We start from the raw sequence: 18,352 nt of genomic DNA, 5'->3' as shown, positions 1-18,352 counted from the left end.
AATTAAGATCTAGAAAAACAGAGGAGCTCAAGAAGAAGTGTCTTTGGTGAAGAGCTTTAATAGAGGTCTGGGGCCACACACTGAACAAGTAAAAAGGCAATACATCAATCAGTTCCTCTGTAATGAAAGACAATTCATCCTGGGCACTGGATGAGGCAGAAGTCTGGGGAAAAAGATCTGGTAATCAAGGGCTCAAAGTCTGTGCTACACTGTGTTGGGCTACTGTAACTCCAATATTTTGAAGCTTCTGAGTGTTTATTTGTGCAGCTCTGAGGATGGCTTTTTTTAGCTCCATTTTTTGCTTGGATAAATTTCAAGGTAGCAACAAAGCAGGATAGCAATGTCAGTCAGTCATATGGTGAGATAATGCTTATATTCGTAGTTGGAAGTATGAGATCTTCTGTCAGCTGAATAGGTAGAAAAACTAATAGGTTCAGTTATCATCTTGTTGGTCCCGCTCTAAAAGGAATAAGACACATGATGTGGTCATGGATTTGGCTGAGAGCAAAAGGAGTATGCAGCATAGGAATATCAATTAGTGGAAGTGGGGAGATATACTACTTAACACAGACATTCTACTTGTTCCTCTCAGGCTTGGATCCCTCCACCACTTCTCTTCCAGTCCCATTGCATCCTCACACTGTTCGCCACATAATCAGCACTCCCTTTGCCTCTGTGCTTTTTGTTCCTCCTGCAGTCTTTTCCCCGCAGTCCATGATTCCTCAATGCCTCTTCCCATTTCAGTTCCACTCCACATCCCAGTCGGTCTCTGTCCTCAGACCATATCTGTGTCCTTTTTACCAGCCTTTTTATTAGGTAGTTTCTATCCTCCTATACCTTATTTTATTACTCATGCACCCTTTTTTTCCCTGTTTTCTGTCCTCTACCACAGTGATTACTACTGTCTGCACAGTCAGACCCTCTCTCCCTCCACTCCAAACTCAAATCCCTGCTCCTTAGTAGTCTTCAGCTGTTTTTTTCACCCTTCCAACATTTCTTTTTCTTCAGACACAAGGTTAATTTTTGCCCCCTCTGCATCCACATCATGCAGACACCACTCCCACCCTCCCTGTAAGCCATCAGAGTGTGGGAAATGATCACCAAGAAGAGGGGCGAGCCAGTATCTATCTTCACTGCTGCCCTGGTGCAAAGCAGGCCAGAGCCATAACCATAGGAAGGGGGTTCTTTGCCATCTATTTCAGCCTGAGACTCAAGCATCCTCAGTACAGACAAAATCTCAAATAAAATTCCACACAGAGGTGTAGCCAGTCTCCACTGAGTAGATATGAGTTTTGGAGGCTCACCTGCTTGGATTTGTTGGAGTTAGATTTTAACTTGGGATGCCAAGAAGCCCAGTACTGACAAGAGATACCTATCAAGGCAGTGCTTCAAGTTGTAAGGAAACCGAAACTTCTTAGCCACAGTACCCTATCTAAGGTAATGAATGGCACAGAGAAGGTTGTTTGGGTACTTCTCCCTTGCTCAAAATAGAAGAAAGCTCAATTAAACCAAGCAGGGAACTCAGAGTAAAGAAAATACTTTCCATACAGTCAGACTGAGGAAAGTGTTGCACTTGGGAATTAACCCGCTGTGATCCCGATATTAAGAGCACTCCAAAGAGCCTATAAGAAGGAATACAGTATGGTCAGTTCAGCAGGAAAGGGTCAAACCACCTGTCCTGTGTAATGAGCCATGAAAAGGCAGACAGGATCCCCTGCAGCTTTTCATTGTCATTGGTAGCACCATATTTTTAGACAAATGGTCTTAATTGATCATCATGAATTTGAAAATGGTTTCAAGTGACTAAAAGTCCATTTGCATACAACTGCGCCTGCTCACAGGGCAATAAATACACAGGAAGTCATCCCTCTTTTGCTCCTTTGCAGAATCCACTCAGCCCATGGGTGCAGATCCCTGAGGAGCAGGAGCACCACTTTTTCAAGCCTATGGCTCATAACTGAAAAGCCTTCTTAATGTCCCATCTCCCACACACAGACCAGCAGAGCTTTGTCTAACAGGCCTGCAATTTAAATCTAGTGTCTGCCAAAGTCCATTCAAAGTCTTTTAGTGGGATGAAGCCTTCAATGGGTCAGTAGTTCTGAATGAAACCTACAGGCATGAGGGCAGCAAGAAACAACTTGTGGCTTCCCGAACATCTCTTTGATTGCTTTTCTGCTCCTGAGGCAGGAATAGTGTCGTTTCCTTTTCCTCATTTGCTCCAAAGCTGTAGTCCCATCCTTCAGATGAAGCCCTGGAGTAGAGTACCCTGGTAGAGATTTGCCATATCCCAGAATTTTTAGCTAAGTATAATATATAATAAGTAAAACCAGGCATATTCAGCTGCCTTACTCTGTTAATGGAATTGCTTAGAGAAATATAATAACTTCAGTAGATAATTACTTGGTGCAAGGTGCTGCACACTTACTCTAATGAGAGTAACTCTCTTTACAAAGGCCACCTAACATTAGGGAAATTACTAAAGTACAATAACAAAGGGATTGAATTGGGCTTAAATAACTTCAGTGTTCGTGGTACTTTCCATTTGAGTCATATTTTGTTTATGATTTTACGTTTTTCTTTAACACATTTCCTTATTTTTAAAAGGTGCATTTCTTTCCTTTTTTTAAATTTCCCTTAATTTTTTTCTTTCCTCACCTTCTCCCCCCCCCCCCAGACTGCGGTATTCTTTATAGCTTCTTCCTTTTATGCTAGTTATTTTAAAGACAAAAATTCATGGTTGTTTCCAAAGAAAGGACATTTAAAAAGAAGCTCTGCCTAAGCGTGGACTGCAAGATTCATCTCTCCTCTTCCTGTCCCTTTTGTATGATTTCTTCGTATTGTCTCATCCTATCTCTGTTCTCTTTTGTCTTGTTTTCTCTTCATTCAGTTCTACATTATTATTCCTCCTTTTTTCCATTTCATTTTCCTCCTCTCAGATGCATCCCTCTGCTCATTCCTTTAACATTACTACTGGATGTTCTCTTTGTGGAAATCACTGTTTTCCCCTTGTGCTCTTATACTTGTGTCTCCATGAAGTTTCTTTCTTCCTTCCAAATTCATTTTACTGTCATCTGTTACTATAAAATTAAAATGCCTTCCACAAACAAATTATTCTTCATCCTTTCCCCTGAGCTCCAGTCCATTTTCCATTAACAGTGTTTTGTCCTGCCTTTTTTTTTTATCCAATTTACTTTCCATTGGACTTCCTCTGCCGACTATTTCTCCTCCTGTCTGACTGGGGAAATCATCCCCTGTAATCCCTTCTATGGCAGAACTCTGTGCAACAGAAATTTGCTTTCTCCTTCAGGGTGCACGGATTTCTTTGTAGCAACTCTTTCCCTAACTATTAAAATCGCAGCGTATTTGCACTCACCAACAAACTCACACGGGATTTTTCAGGAGAATTCAAAAGCAATCGTACTGTTCCCTTCAGCAGGAAAAAGGGAGTTTCAGTGCAGAACGAGAGCGTGTGGATTCTGTTTCTTCCACTCTTCTCATCCACATTCACCATCCACCAGGACATCTGGGGGAATTTTAGGTGCTTCCCTTTAGTTAGGGGATATGTACACTTATCCCCTAAAATGATCTCAGACAACTTTCCCCAGCACCCAGTAGTCTCATTGACACAACAGCCATAATGTACACTGGGAGTCTTTAAATGTTCTTATTGTAGATCACTACCACTCAATGAGATTGGTATTCTTTATTTTCCTGTTGGCACTGTGCTGCCTTCCCTAGGATATCCAGTTAATTTAAAAAGCACCAGTATATTTACAGGCTTCAGTAAGTTACTCTTCCTAAAATGTGAAGTGCACTATACACTCTAGTGTTCTGAGAGCTCAGAACATATTAAAGCAAAGTCCATTATCTATTCATAAATGCTTATGTATGTGTATGTATTAGTCCACAGAGTCCAAGATTATGTATTGATGGCATTTTATACAGCAACAGAGTAAAACAGGCCAGTGCTGTTACATGATGATGGTGGTCTTCATGGTACTATTTGAGTTTTATGGAGCTGACAGAAATCAGGGGACTACTATAGATTTCAAAGGGCTTTGAATCACACCTGAAGTAGAAGTGGTTCTCATTTGATACAAATGCTCTTTTCCCTAGAGTTCAGGGATAAAGGGCTTCAGTGTTTTGGTCCACCTCTGTAAGTGCATTCCTTTTCCCAAAGATGCTATGTAAGAATGAAGCCCCTTTCCCAGCAGATACTCAGCTCTACTCTGTGTCTCTGAAAATCAGACCTGGAATGTTAGGTAGACTGTGTATGTGGTAAGTAGGAAAATTTCACACCCCTAAAGGCAATCAATCACTTTACAAACCTGAGTGTCCCCTGTCACAGCACTGACTGCATAAAAGCAAACCATATGCATCCTGGCTTTGCACTGAATGAGTGTATGCATGTGTGGTGCACAGGTGAGCTGAAGCACAGCACTGACAGTAGGAGGGATGATTCTGAGTGTGAAGTATTGTCAAGACTAGATTGAGCCTATGTGTGTGTTTACCTGTATGCATAGTTCATGTGGTCCCTGGCTGCATACATGAGTATTTTTAAAATACTATTGCTGTGTGTGCTTCTTACACTCAAGCTACAAATAGATACAGGCTTAAATTTATATAGCAGAAAAACCTCTTCCCTCTCTCTATTATTGGAGTGAAAGATTTTTCATAGGACATTTCCATTATAAGGAAATTTTACATCAGGTTTATAAACCCCTGAGAATAAAAGCTTTGTTACTGTAGCGCTGATAAGCCCTTAGCTACAGCAGTACTAGTGGGAGCCACTCTCATATAGGGTTCAGAATAGTAATGTAGTCTAGCACTGTCCTTGGACAACTGCTTGCATTTACAGAAATTGACGGGTTGTTGTGCTGCAAACTCTTCACCTCAGAAGTCTGAGGAATGAGGTGAAGAACAATAGAGATGTCTCACTGGGAGGACGGCTTCACTACATGCAGGATTGCACAACACTTTGAAATCTTCCACCATCCCAGTCCCATGCTGTCTCCGACTTGGCAAATGCTTTCATTTAGCCGGGGATCAGTAGCTTGGAGGGGGAAAAAAGTTCCATTCTCCAGCTGTTGTGTCATTTCCCTTGATAAGTCCTAAATTGACCGAGTTATCCAGCACCAAAGGAGCTTTCCTCGGGTAGACATGCTTTATTATGTGTCCTTTCAGGGACAAAGGCTTCTGTGTCAGTAAACTGCTATGGAGAGGAAGGACAGATTTATTCTCACAGCATCATAAGCATTATCTTCGGAGGGGCTAATATAAAAGTAAAAAACTGTGCAGCATTACCATCCAAAACCTAATGGCTGATGTTGCTGCTCCTTGATTATGAACCTGATGGGAGGCAGAATGAAAAGCTTGAAAGGCTGCTTCTCAGAAGGGCATATTTTAAAAGATTATTTTTAAATTAAGGAGTTTTTAAGGGCAGCTTTTTGTTTGGGCTTGTTCATTTGCTGGGGTATTTTGTACGCTTGGCTGGCAGTTTGGGTTGGGTATTGTGGAAAAGGGAAGGAAGGTTTGTGAATCTCATTATTTGGCATTATTTGTAGATAAAGCAGAAATTCTTGCTTGCAGATTAAAAACCCAAGCAGTTTGTGCATGTATTTAGCCCTCCCCACAAACTGCAAATACATACATTAACACCAGCCTTCCTTCTGTACGTGATAAGAAAGGGAAACAGGGAACACCACGTGTCGAGCTGGGGAAGGTTTTGCAAGGCACAAATGGCAGTGAGGAGCCCAGGCACCCCCTCACTGAGGTGAGTTGGCCATTTTCAGGAGTTCAACAATAAAGTACCTGGAAACACTGAACTAGTTTTCATTTTAATGATCTGAACATGCCTCATAACCTAAGAAAGCAAGCCTATTTCTGTCTGGGGAAGAAGAGAAAGGGATAAATATTAAGAAGAAAAGAGATTAACGCCTGCCGATGGAAGCTGGTGTAAACCCAGAGAGCCCGCTCTATGTGACATGAAGGACTGACATGATTAAACAAATATTCCAACAGATCCTCAGACAGCCACGGGAGAGGTGGATGGGGTGAATCTGGAAGAAATCCGAGAGTTTGCCAAAGCTTTTAAAATCCGGCGCCTGTCCCTTGGCCTGACACAGACTCAAGTTGGCCAAGCCCTAAGCGCCACGGAAGGCCCAGCCTATAGCCAGTCTGCCATCTGCAGGTAACAAGTTACATCATAAACTCTCCTCTCCCTCCTTTGTTCTTAATAATTCTTCAGTTTATTGCAAGGAGCATGCTTGTGTTTGAGTCTCATGTCTTTAGAATGTATTATTTGATCTGGGACTTATACTAGCCAGGGATGTTGGTAACTGGCAGATAAAATGCTCTTGTTGTTTACCCCTAAAGTAACTTTAGTTGGTTGTGGGTTTTTTTTCCTTCTTCTTTAAACAAGCGAGAAACGATGTTCCTGGCATTGAGATTTAATTCACTAGACGAGCTGGAGACCCTGCTGATGGTGGATAAGCACCAGCTGACCCTCTTCATACTGTGCCATTTTCTACAGATAGGGTTACTGAACAAATATTTCATGGCTGCATCTCTGCTAAGTTAAAACATGTATTACTGTGGTTAGCACTTCACATATAGGATGTTAATGATGATTTACCTAGGCAACACAGAAGGGGGAAAAAATATACTTCCTGCTGTCTTGTAAACTAGCAGCTATTAATCTTTTATTGCCTAAATATTTACTAAAAATCCAGACAACTCATATATGCAAAGCAGAAGGAGACATCTGCCCCAATCATAAGAAATGATAACACAGTCTTGACAGAGATAGTTAGAAGCAAACACCGTATATGCATGTATGTGTATTACAGTGATCCCATATTTATGCATGAGGTAACAAACACACTTAGGTAACAGCTTTTTCCTCTTGGGCAATGCCTTATAGTTCTTCTCCATCAGTGAAAGCCAAGAAACCAGCTCTAAGCTCATTTAAGTGGATTTTGTTCTTGGTGATCCATGAAATGCTCTGTCTTTTTATCTGCTCTTTATACTTTTAATGTATTCCCCATAGAATGGAAGTGTACTTTTCCTGCAGTTTAAGACTAAGGTTATAAATAACATCAGTATGGGGTAGCGAGCTTGCAGCTCACATTTTGCTCAATGATTTTCCATAAAACCCATTGATTGTTGTTAAATACAAAATGCTCCATAGGATCCTCTCACTTCTATGGTCTCCCCTACTGTTTTTTCTTATAAGATACCTCCCTGTAGAAAATAACCTTTATTCAGTCTATACAAGGATACTACTGCTGGAAAATTTGTTTCAGGACTTGTATATCGTTATACCAAACAACATGGTCCTGCAGTATCAACACTAACACGCAATGCCAATGATATGAATGCTGTTGCTCCCTGTTGCTAAGGATTAATTTTTTTCCTTCCCTGTGGTCAGTTGGTGAAGAATACCAAAAATGGGTGGAGTTTTTAGCAATTGCCAATTTGCGTAGACTTAAGTTGCTATTTAACAGGAGATGCTTTAAAGTGATAAATTGCAGTTTCCTCTGCTTTTGTCTAGTTTACTGTCTTTCATTTCCTCCAGCTACCTCACACCTGAGAAAACCACTGGGCAGGGTTTGAATTTTACTAAGAGAAAGGGTTCCCCACTAATGGATTATCACGAAAACCCCCCAAAAAGATGGAGTACAAACATGACTAACAAAAGCCCAGAATGTGGAGACCTTTTACAGAGGGCTCCTTAGAGGGGCAAATTGCTCAGAACAGGAGGACTGAGTGTAGAAGCTGGTCTCAAATACTTGCAAGGTTATAGGGTTGTCTTATTTCCTTCGACTGCCCCAAATGGATATCACTTTGGGGTGTGGTAACAAGTTATGACTTGTTAAGCACCAAGACAAGCTGCTTCAGTGGCAGTATGCTGTTCTTCAGAAACAGTAGGTTTAACTTTTCTTCTAGTGGTTACCACAGAGTTTCAGTACGAACTCCAGGGTAATAGAAGGGGCAGTTAGGTAAGCAAGTGAAACAGCCAAGTTGGAGACAGGAATAGAATCTCCTGGTGGCCTGTGCGGGTCATATCAGCAATATACCACCTTGCCGATGTGTTCTGCATGCAAATAACAGCATTTTCTTAACTTGAGACCATGTGTTCTAAAACATACGCTTCAGCCTGAAATATCATGGACACCAAAGAAGGACACCTTGCAGTCAATACTACGCTAGGATCACAGGCACCAGATACAGATTCTTTGGAGTGTTATTACCTGAAAGGATTCCTTATCTTACTCTTTGTTTGTAAGAAATGCTTTGTTTTTTGCTGGAGTATTTTCTGCAGCTGCCATATGCTAAATAGAGACACTAAAAACTACCAACTCCAGTCACTGGGTTGCTTTGCGCAAAGGCATTGATTTGGTTGTTCTCATCTCCAGCGCATGTCATGATTAGCAGCGGCAGTGCTTCAGCACTGGGTGGGCTGGAGAGTGCAGCAGCACCACACAGTAACTGTTGTCCTTGCACAACATTAAACACCACAATGTGAGGGGTGGACATAGGCAAAGTGGGGAGATACGGATGGGTGGCGTCAGAGGGTTAAGGCTATTTTAATGTGTAGCAAGAGAGGATGAACTGGGTAAATGAAAGAAACAAGTACTTAAAAGACTTGAAATGTGAACTCGGCTCTTTGCTTCTTTTTGAAAGGATTAAAGCTTTGTGTGGTTGCTTTTCCAGATGTTTTATAATACTTGTAAAATCTGGTTTGGCAAAAGACTTTTTGATGGCAAAATGATATATAGGAGACCTCATTTACAGGAAATGATATCATTCTGGTACAGTTTGCAGAAATCCCACAATAAACCCAGCTTGGTGCCACAGCATATTAGTAGACTATTATGCTGGGTTTCATCTGGAAAACATGAGTCTGTCTTTGCACATTGTGGGGGCAGTCAAGATAATTGCAAAGTGTCCAGCTGTTTCAGCTGAACACTGCCGTAGCTATGGGAATCTTTTTCCGACCCAGAGAAGGGATATAGTGTTAACTTGCAAACAGTGAAAATTGCTGAAAAATGAAAGGAAAAGAAACCTGATATTGAGAAGCTAGTAACTGCCATTTGTTTGTATTATTAAAGCTGTGGCTTCTTGACAACGTGGGATGGGAGGGCAAACAAAAGGATTAATCACAAAGACAACATGAGAAAGAGCAATTGCCTTTGATGTCATTTCCTGTAATTAGACTTAGCATTAAAGGTTTTAGAGATCATAGAAATATGAAATATGGAAATGCGACTCATAACCTGTATTATTCAGTATACTTAAAATTTTGTTGTAGTGCTCGTTTTGTGTTAGCTTAAATATCTAGCTATATATATATATTTATAGATATACCTATCTGCTAGTTTTCGTAATCCATTGTACATTACCTCTGCCAGTCAATTAGTCAGGCAGGCAGGAAGTCCCACCCTGGCAGAGCATCAGTGTAAGACTCTTCTTTCTCAATTTTCCCTCAGACACACCATCCTGAGAAGCCACTTTTTCCTACCACAGGAAGCCCAAGAGAACACTATAGCTAGCAGTCTGACAGCCAAACTGAACCCTGGCCTTTTGTATCCTGCCAGGTTTGAAAAGCTGGACATCACCCCTAAAAGTGCCCAGAAGATAAAGCCGGTGCTTGAGCGGTGGATGGCTGAGGCTGAGGCCCGCCATCGAGCAGGTATGCAGAACCTTACCGAGTTTATTGGAAGCGAACCATCCAAAAAGCGCAAGAGGCGCACCTCATTCACGCCACAAGCCCTTGAAATCTTGAATGCCCACTTTGAGAAGAACACGCACCCCTCTGGGCAAGAAATGACAGAGATTGCAGAGAAACTGAACTATGACCGGGAAGTAGTTAGAGTTTGGTTCTGCAATAAGAGGCAAGCACTGAAGAACACAATTAAACGTTTGAAACAACACGAGCCTGCGACAGCAGTTCCTATGGAGCCTTTAACAGACTCTCTGGAAGAAAACTCCTAAAAACAAAACTAAACCAAACCACACACAAAACCAAACCCCTGCACCAACAGAAACGTAACCATTTGAACTCTGTGAAAATACCTGTTCATCACCCTTGTAAGTAAAAGACTGAGAAAACTGCAAGAAGGACAGAACAGTTTATAAATGTCCATGGGATTTCCTATTTAAAAAACTAAATGAAAAACTACACAACACTCAGTGTGTGTGTGTGTGTGTGCGTGTCGTAGAATTAGTTCCTCCCCTCCTAAAAAAAAAAAGCCAGTTTTTTTAAAGGGACTTAAAGTAAACCAAATAACTGCTTACTTTTTTTCTGTATATTATGAAAATATGAACACATTTTAAGGAAAAACAAAACAAACAAAAAAAAAAGAACAAAAATGAAAGGAAAAAAAAAAAAGACAAAGAAAAACTTTTATCTGTTTAAAAGAGAATACAAGCCTGCCACCTGGAGGAGTGATTGTAGCCTTTCAGGTATCAAGTGCTGATTCACTATGAAACCTATTAACCAAAGTCAGAAATATGGCATTGCAAACTAGATTGTTAATCTACTCTTTTATGAGTGTACAATTGTGTTATGAATTTTTACATTTGTATTTTGCAAACAGGAGAACAACAGGATTAATTTCTCTCATCCTTCCTTGTTCGCACCCCCTGCAGGTGTGTACAAACAGGGGTTAAAGCCATTCCATAGTGGTCACCTCCTTTTCTTTTGGTTTTGCAATCTCCAAGTGTTTGGGTGCCAAAATTAATTTGTTTTTATTGTGATTTGCAGGGTTTGGTATTTCTCTTCTAAGGGTGTATGTCCTGGTTTCCATTTCTTTTCCTTTTCGCTGGTTTCTTTTGCTGCCTCCTTCTCCCAGCTCGCTCTCCCTCTCCCCCCCCTTCCCAAGCCCACATAACCCAGTACTATTTGAAGATTTTTAAAAGGAAAAGTGAAATCTGAACACTTTTATATTGGTATGCTGAAATGCAATAGAGGACAAAGAAGGATTAGGATTATGTCTGATGAGCTGTCAGCCCATGCTGAACATTGTGCTTCTTGTCGAATGGGTAGCTTGGGATTTCTCTGTCCTTTGGCCGTGAACCTGGAGAGGTTACCAAAACTCATTTTGTAGTATAACTCTAAACTGCACACTTGGTACCATACTGCATTTTTATTATGGTTCTGTTTGAAGCAATTTCTCTCCAAAGTCTGCTAGCCAAAGAAATTTCTTGAGATTCTGCTGAAAACACGTGGACAGGCCGAGAAGTGATGAGGATGTTTTGGGTTTTACATCACTATGGACTGTTTCAGTGGTAGTGCTTTGTTCCTTCTGCTTTTATTTTTAATGTCATCTGGTATTGATGCTTGCCCTGTTGTCCTCTTCAGTGGGAGGATGTGTTTCTCCAGGTGTTTGCTGTGACCACTGGCTAGACTAAGCAATCAGGATACAGAGAAACCCTCTGAATCTCCTTTGGGAATTGTAAGGTGGGCCACCTGCAATATGTAACAGGTGAATTGATTTTCCTTTAAAGACAGTGTATCTCTGTGGCTTCTCTTTTGATTGGACAAACATCTTCTAAAATCCTGTGATTATTGGACCTATGAGTATACCAAGGCTCAGAGGGACAGAGAGGTGTTGCAGGTTCTTGATGGGGTATGGGCTGACCTGTGAATGTCACCTGCAGTTTTCCTCTTCTGCTGAGCTCTGCTCCAGCCTTTGGGGTTCAGCCCACTATTAGGGTAGAAGCTGCATCTCAATCAGGACTTTCCAAAAGAGTACTTTGGGGATTTGGTTCACCTCACTATAGAGGTGGCAGAGTAAAATTCTGCTGGTACAATTCCTAATTGCATTCACTAACCACAGGATGGTTGTACTGGATTTTTGCTGGTCTGCCCAGGATGTTGAAGGATGTTCCCAAAGTGCTGGAGTCTTCAAATAACATCTCTCTTGTGCAGTTCTCAAGAACTCAAGGCTGTATACAAAACTTAAGTGAAAGAAAGGGACTTCCATTGATTTCACTAGGCTTTGAATCCAGCCTCGCTACTTTATTAACGGGGTTTGCCTCGTAGAATGGGGTCTTGCTGCGTGGTTGGTGGAGTTTTAAGGTTTCAGAGACCATCGTCTGTGCAAGAAACTGCCTCTAAATGTGAGCACTCTCAAAGGTCAGGGTTGGAGAGCACTGAGGATCCAGTACTCTGGGCTGGGCTCATGTCCAGTGAATGCATTTTAGGCTTTAAGCTTCGGTAGGGTATGTTTAAGGATATTTTCAGTATTGCTTTTATGTGGAGGAGAGTGAGAATTTTTACTGACTCTTTTCCAACTGTTGATATATAAATATCTGCCAGGGGAAAAAAATCTCAGTAACCACAGACAAATTGTGAGAGACAAAAAAGATGTTTTACCCAAGCCGAGCACGTGAAGTAAAGAGTTTCACCACAACATCTGCCTCTTTGGGTTTTCTTTTTTCCCCTCTGTATCAATAGATGCCTATATCCGCAGATCTGTCTATGTTATCTATACCAGACAGCCCTAAACTTGTGGCCACAACTCACTTTACATAACTATTAGGAAAGCACCCAGAAGCCAACAGGGAATCAAGGAAGAACAGATCATATCTGGAAGCTGGTGCTCCTGAAGTCCTATCCGTGTCTCCAGCATGCTGCTAACTGTCCAGTCATTAATGCCACATACACCATTACCTGTTCAGCTACCCTTGAGACTGTACATCACCTCCTCTTGTGCACACCCATCTCCAACAGCCTGGGAACAAAAACATCAACCAGTCTTTGCCTAAAAACTGAATTTCAAATTCTCCTAGGGACTGCTCTAAATTTTGTGAGGAGAAATCCCCCAAGAACAAAAGTTAACTAAACAGCATAGAAAAGATACTAAATGTTTAAAACTACACTGGCAGCAGTTACATAAGCTCCTTTGTGTTCCAAAGTACATGTGGGAAGGCTATAAGTAGGGCAGTGAAAATGTAAGATAAATATAAATCGCCGGCTTGGAAGAAAAACCCAGTGTTCATCCCACAGTCTTAAAACCATTCATGTGCAGTGATTTTTTTTACAGTTTTCTAATTTTGTATTATGTTTTGTAAATTATTTCTAAAGTGTTGTAATGCTTCTTATATTAATTTTTTTATAAACAGATTTTTGCTATGAGGCATAAATGGTGCCTGAACAGATTCTTAGGAAGATAAATTACGTGTGAGTTGGACATCTCGGGGGTTGGGGGGGGGAACATAAACATTGTGTTTTATTTTGCTACTGGCAACATTTCTGGTTCCCATTTGTGAACAGTTCTCATGTAGCGATTACATTTGAATGCCTTTTAATTTTGCATGTGACTAAAAGATAGAATGCTACCAGCAAATGAAGACAAAAGTCTCTTCAGTCATATGTGAAGGTTTGATGGTTTTCCAATTTATTGATCATTGAATTTTTAAATATATATATATATAAAATTATTATTTGAAGAATGAACCAAGGGTTCACTTACTGTTCTGATTTTGTCTTTTTATGTTTTTCACTAAAAAAGCTATTTTGGACAGTTGAAGAAATCAGATGCATTCAAATGATTCCAATTTCTTTATGTTATTACCAAAAATAATGAAAAAAAGAAAAAAAAAGAAAGAGAGAGAGAAAGAAAAGAGAGAACAAGAAAGCAAAAAGGAGCTAGGAAGGAACAAGTAGAGGCGTATCAAAGAACTCAAGCTATAACCAAAAAGAAATATGTAAAATGCCTTTGCTCGTCTTCTCAATGCTGGACCAAAGCTCAATGTATGTAGGTATATGCACATTGTATAGATATGGCTAAATGTTGCTGACAATCTCGCAATACTAAACTGTTACTATTTAAAAAAAAAAAAAAAAAGAAAAAAAAAGAAAAAAGAAAAGAACTACAAAAATGAAACTGTTCATCAGTGTTTTACCTCAGCACTCTACTTGTACCCAGTTATTGACCAACATTCAAATAAGAAGCTAAGAGAGGAAATTGATTTCCATGTCAATGTTTGACTGTAAAATCTGTTTGGAAAACATTTTGTAATGAGCTTTTTGTCATGTGGTTTGCTTGTTTCCAACTTGAGATTATGTGGGGCACATCTGTTTATTTATTGTTAAAAAGTGATATTATTATTATTAATTATTATTATTATTACTATTATTATTATTATTTTTGTCCTATGTGCTATAATCTACAGAATGGTCACCAGGGTCACTTATGAAGCACTGCAAAGAGATCATGTTTTTCCATGCATGGAGCATGCAGCAGGAAAGATGGCAGTACAAAACGGACTGTATTGTGTTGTTAACAAATACGAATAACTACGAAAAGGAGTTGACGTGGTGGACTTGTGACCAAGAAACCAAACTGGATATTTAAAAGCTCCTTACTACTCTGACTTTGAAACCAAAGCTGATTTATCTGCACAGGTTGCTTAACATGAAAAAACATAAAAAATAAAAAAAACTGACAAAAACTGTACTTAATCTAGAGCAATATCTGTATGGTCAGTAAAGCTGCACTTTGTGTATTTCTTAACAGCTTCAGATCTGTCACTTTTAATTTGTACCATAAAAAATAAAGAATTGTTTGACATGAAAAATAAGCTCCTTTCATGTGTTTGTCTTAAATCTCATGCATTATTCACATGATCAGAGCTCATGTAATTTCACATGAGTTCAATACAAAAACAGTTAAATGATTGAAAGAAAGGAAGAAAGAAAATCTGTTTGCACTGCGGAGCAGTGCTTTATCTGCCAAACTGAACACTGGTTTTGTACCCAGAGTGGGCATGTACTCTGTGATGTCTTATTTTCTCTACAGGTATGCAGAGGATCTGCCTCAGGAATATGGTGGGACCACTCAGGTGAGTGTGTATTATCCCCCAGGCCAAGTGAAGGAGAACGCAGGTGGACGTGATGGCCAGAAATGGTGAACCTCCTGGTACCTCCATGACAAAGCCCCGGTAAGTGATGGAAGGGGAGCGAGGTAGTGAGGCCTGTCAAGTGAGTTCTCTTGCATTTTTGCAGAGCTCATGAGGTTCGTTCCTCATTTCTTCCTGTGATTATATTAGATAGCAGAAATGCCTGTTTCTCAGGCCACTTGGCGTTGGGGAGAGTTCTGTCTAAATACGTGATTGTGAAAAATCAACATGTTTTGGGAACTGAATGAGCTGAATCATAAAGTTGTTTTGGAAAAAAATCAGCCTAAAAAAAAGAAAACAAAACCAAAGAGCTTTGACAATATTAGGAATTTGTGCTTGAGTCTCAGGAACTAAACTTGTGCAAAACTTTTTTCCTTTGATTTTGCTAAATATGGTTTCACATTTGCAACACCATGTGTTAAGTAAAACCAAAATAATTATTTGCTTAGAAAATACAGGGAATACCTGGGATATTTATCCTCATTTTTTTTCCAGATTGGAATTTCCTTTGTCCATGCATTTTTACTGCATTTTGTGGGATACATAATTAGGGAAGTCAACCTTCTTGCAGACACGATGATACAGGCATCACAAGCAGGGCAGAGATGACAGAGGTATAGTCTTTTGTTAGACCAGCTAGTGCATGTGGGAAAAGTAGGTAAGATTTTAAATGCCCAACTGCGCCTGTGCTCTAAAACAAAAGAAGTTGGATCCAAAAGTAAAACAAAAGCAGTTGGATTCAAAGGTAGAAAGAAGCTGAGAACAGAAAGAAGGAAGACACTGGGGAGCTGCGATGATTTGAAGTTGTGTCTTGGTACTACCTACACACAGCCATTTCTTTGTATCATGGGCTAAACCATCATGTGCCTGCTTCATTTCAAAGTACAGACTACAGGTTTCTGCACACCAGCTACACCAGGGAGTGCCAACACCATTATTCCCAATGCCTTGGGACTGAGTAGTCCTTATATCTACCTACTGGTAAACACCTGCTCCACAAATACCTTTTACAGTATGCATAAGGACAGCTCAGTGTACTACAGACCAATGAGGGTATCAGAATTACACCAGCTCCTCTAGGCATCATGTCTCCACAGTGGTCTAACAGTTGTACTTCAAACCCACGTAATTCATCTACTTGTATGATACAAGGATATGGAGAATGACCCTTGGTGCTATTGCATCAGCTACTAAAATGTGAACACGTATCTTTCCATTCAGTAGTGGTAACAATCATTGGTTAGAGCCTTTTTCCCCCTACCTCACTTCAAAATGCAAAACTTCCTCTTTGGATCATCCTTGTGGAACCTTAGCTGCCTCATAGGCACATGACCCTACCTAGCCATTACTTAAACACCCTGGATTTATACTGTCACAAGAAATGGTGACTTTGCAAATTGAATTATGTTCCCACTGATCACTGAAAGCTTAAAATAGATCCTACCTTCAAGCCCCTGAGCTGACTGTTCAGCTTGGCACCCCTTACTGTGCTTAGAAACCAAATTTCTAGAGCTTGGCTGTGACAGTACCTCAGAGCTCCCTAAATGCAACGTTAAGGACTAAGAGCTTTAGAAGCACAGTTCTTTCCATGGCATCTCTTTTGTACTTCTCCCAAAACAGAGCATGTTTTTGTGATAGTCTTATAAACGGTAAACTCTGTCTGTGCCCTGTCCTTCCCTTAAAAAAGCTGTGGTGGGTGGAAAGCTGGCACTAAGATTAGAGAACTACATAGAGATTGTATGAGACATGGTTTTATACGGCCTATTCCCATGTGCAGCTGCTTTATGACTGTTCAGAGCCTACCAGCACAGCTTTGGTAAGCAAAGATTCTCTTCTACTGACTTGAACTTCAATTAAACAAGCACTCCAGAAGCAAAACAGACTTACCAAGAGGGAAGGTTCTCTTGGGGTTTGTTTTTTAATCTGAGAATTCAGACTCGATATGAATCACTCCCATATGAGATCGTGATGTTTTTAAAAATAATTGAGAATTAAAGAGTTGAAAATTTATTTTCCTTCTCTCTTCCTCTGCTCCACAGACCTGGAGGGTTGATTTTTCCCTTGTTCACAGTCCTTTACTGTTGCATTTTGCCCCACTATGGACAACAGTGGCCAGGACTGAGCAGAGAGTCACCACGTAGCTCACCATCAGTGAAAACAGTTTTTAATCCAGGCCCAAACTGCGCTGATTTCTTCTGAAATGCCAGCAGCTTCTGTGTCTAATCCACCAAAGCAGGTGCAGGGAGGGCATGGAACAGCTCATGCAATAATGAGTCTTTCATTTCACTGTGTTCAGAGGACACTGAACTTTTTGTATCATTGCATGATCACGGGCCTCATGTCCAAACACTCCCCAGGCCAAGAGCTGTCTGTATGTGTGATCACACACGTTCAGCATGGGTAGGTCTTGATTCAGGCCACAAACACACACACAAGCTCACAGAGCATTAAAAACAGCTTTGGCAGTACTAAAACTGTGCTAGGGACTACATGCGTGGGCCAGTCCTAAAAGAACACAAGATTCTGGTTTTGTGGAGCACCACCACGGCATCAACAAGCTTTTCGTATCTGGACTCACTTTATTTTCAGACACTATATACTGCTGGTATTCAGTTAATGGGCTTTTAATTAACAAAAATCCATGCCCCATCCAGTCTACCCATCAGTACCATCAACAGGAAAATCTCCCACCTTGATGTTCGCTCTCAGTGATGGTCCAGAACAGTCCCTCAAAGGGTCCCAGGATGCTGAAGGTCTTAGAGGAGGGTGGATAAGATGGTGACACTGCACGCATCTGAACATGTGGTGATTTGCAATTGATCCTGGGGAGGCAGGACTGCCCCAGCAGCCATGAACTCCCTGGCTGCCATGTGTAACCTCTGTGCACCTACATCATTGAAGAACTTGTGCTGACTGACATTCAGTCACTCCTGCTAGTTTTTAATGCTATTAATTTTATACATCCCATGTTCTCATGAACTGTTGAGAAGATGCTTCAGTTTCCTTTTGCAAAGGAGGCACTCTGGTGATTTTTACCATCTTGCCTCTGTGCTTTTTGGCATTTGTAGTTCATTTGTGTGCTCTTGAACAGAAGAACATAAAAGTGTCCCCAGAATTACCCCTCACCTCATCCAGGTTAAGCTACCTGAAGAGAAGCGATCATTTCTTGCATAGCAACAGCTATTTTCAGTTACTAGTTGTGAAAACTAAAGGGACTGATCTTGCAAGTACATAATGTAGATAACTTTGTTTGCCCAACCAGTGTTAATTGATATTTTGGTGCTACTTTCATAGATGCATTTAGTGACACGTGTAAGTCTTTACAGGATTGGACCTACCCTGGGCATCATGAATCAATACTCTAGTTCATCTGTAACTCTTGGTGTGCCCTTTATTATTTCTGAAACACAAACAACTCAGAGGGGACTGTATCTCAACAAGA

The 18,352-nt window shown here is 40.6% G+C and overlaps 1 protein-coding gene across 5 annotated transcripts in view; it reads left to right on the top strand.

Annotated features, from left to right (window-relative positions):
- Window positions 1-14,936, top strand: part of POU6F2 (POU class 6 homeobox 2) — a 304,700-nt gene extending 289,764 nt beyond the window's left edge. For 3 of the 5 annotated variants that reach the window (XM_062625443.1, XM_062625445.1, XM_062625446.1), the window contains exons 9-10: window positions 6,022-6,190; window positions 9,492-14,592. In XM_062625443.1, coding sequence (XP_062481427.1) covers window positions 6,022-6,190; window positions 9,492-9,996 — 674 coding nt within the window. In that variant the 3' untranslated portion in view covers window positions 9,997-14,592. Of the gene's footprint in view, window positions 1-6,021; window positions 6,191-9,491; window positions 14,593-14,810 lie in introns of those variants that run through there. The other 2 variants (XM_062625447.1, XM_062625444.1) reach the window with 2 other exon arrangements.
- Window positions 14,937-18,352: the final 3,416 nt, after the last annotated feature.

This window comes from Pezoporus occidentalis, unplaced genomic scaffold, assembly GCF_034315485.1.
Source record: "Pezoporus occidentalis ecotype Australia unplaced genomic scaffold, CSIRO_AGI_Poc_V1 ctg28, whole genome shotgun sequence".
Taxonomy (NCBI): Eukaryota; Metazoa; Chordata; class Aves; order Psittaciformes; family Psittacidae; genus Pezoporus; species Pezoporus occidentalis.
Note: the sequence above shows the minus strand (reverse complement) of the source record. Positions and strands in the feature narration are given on the sequence as shown.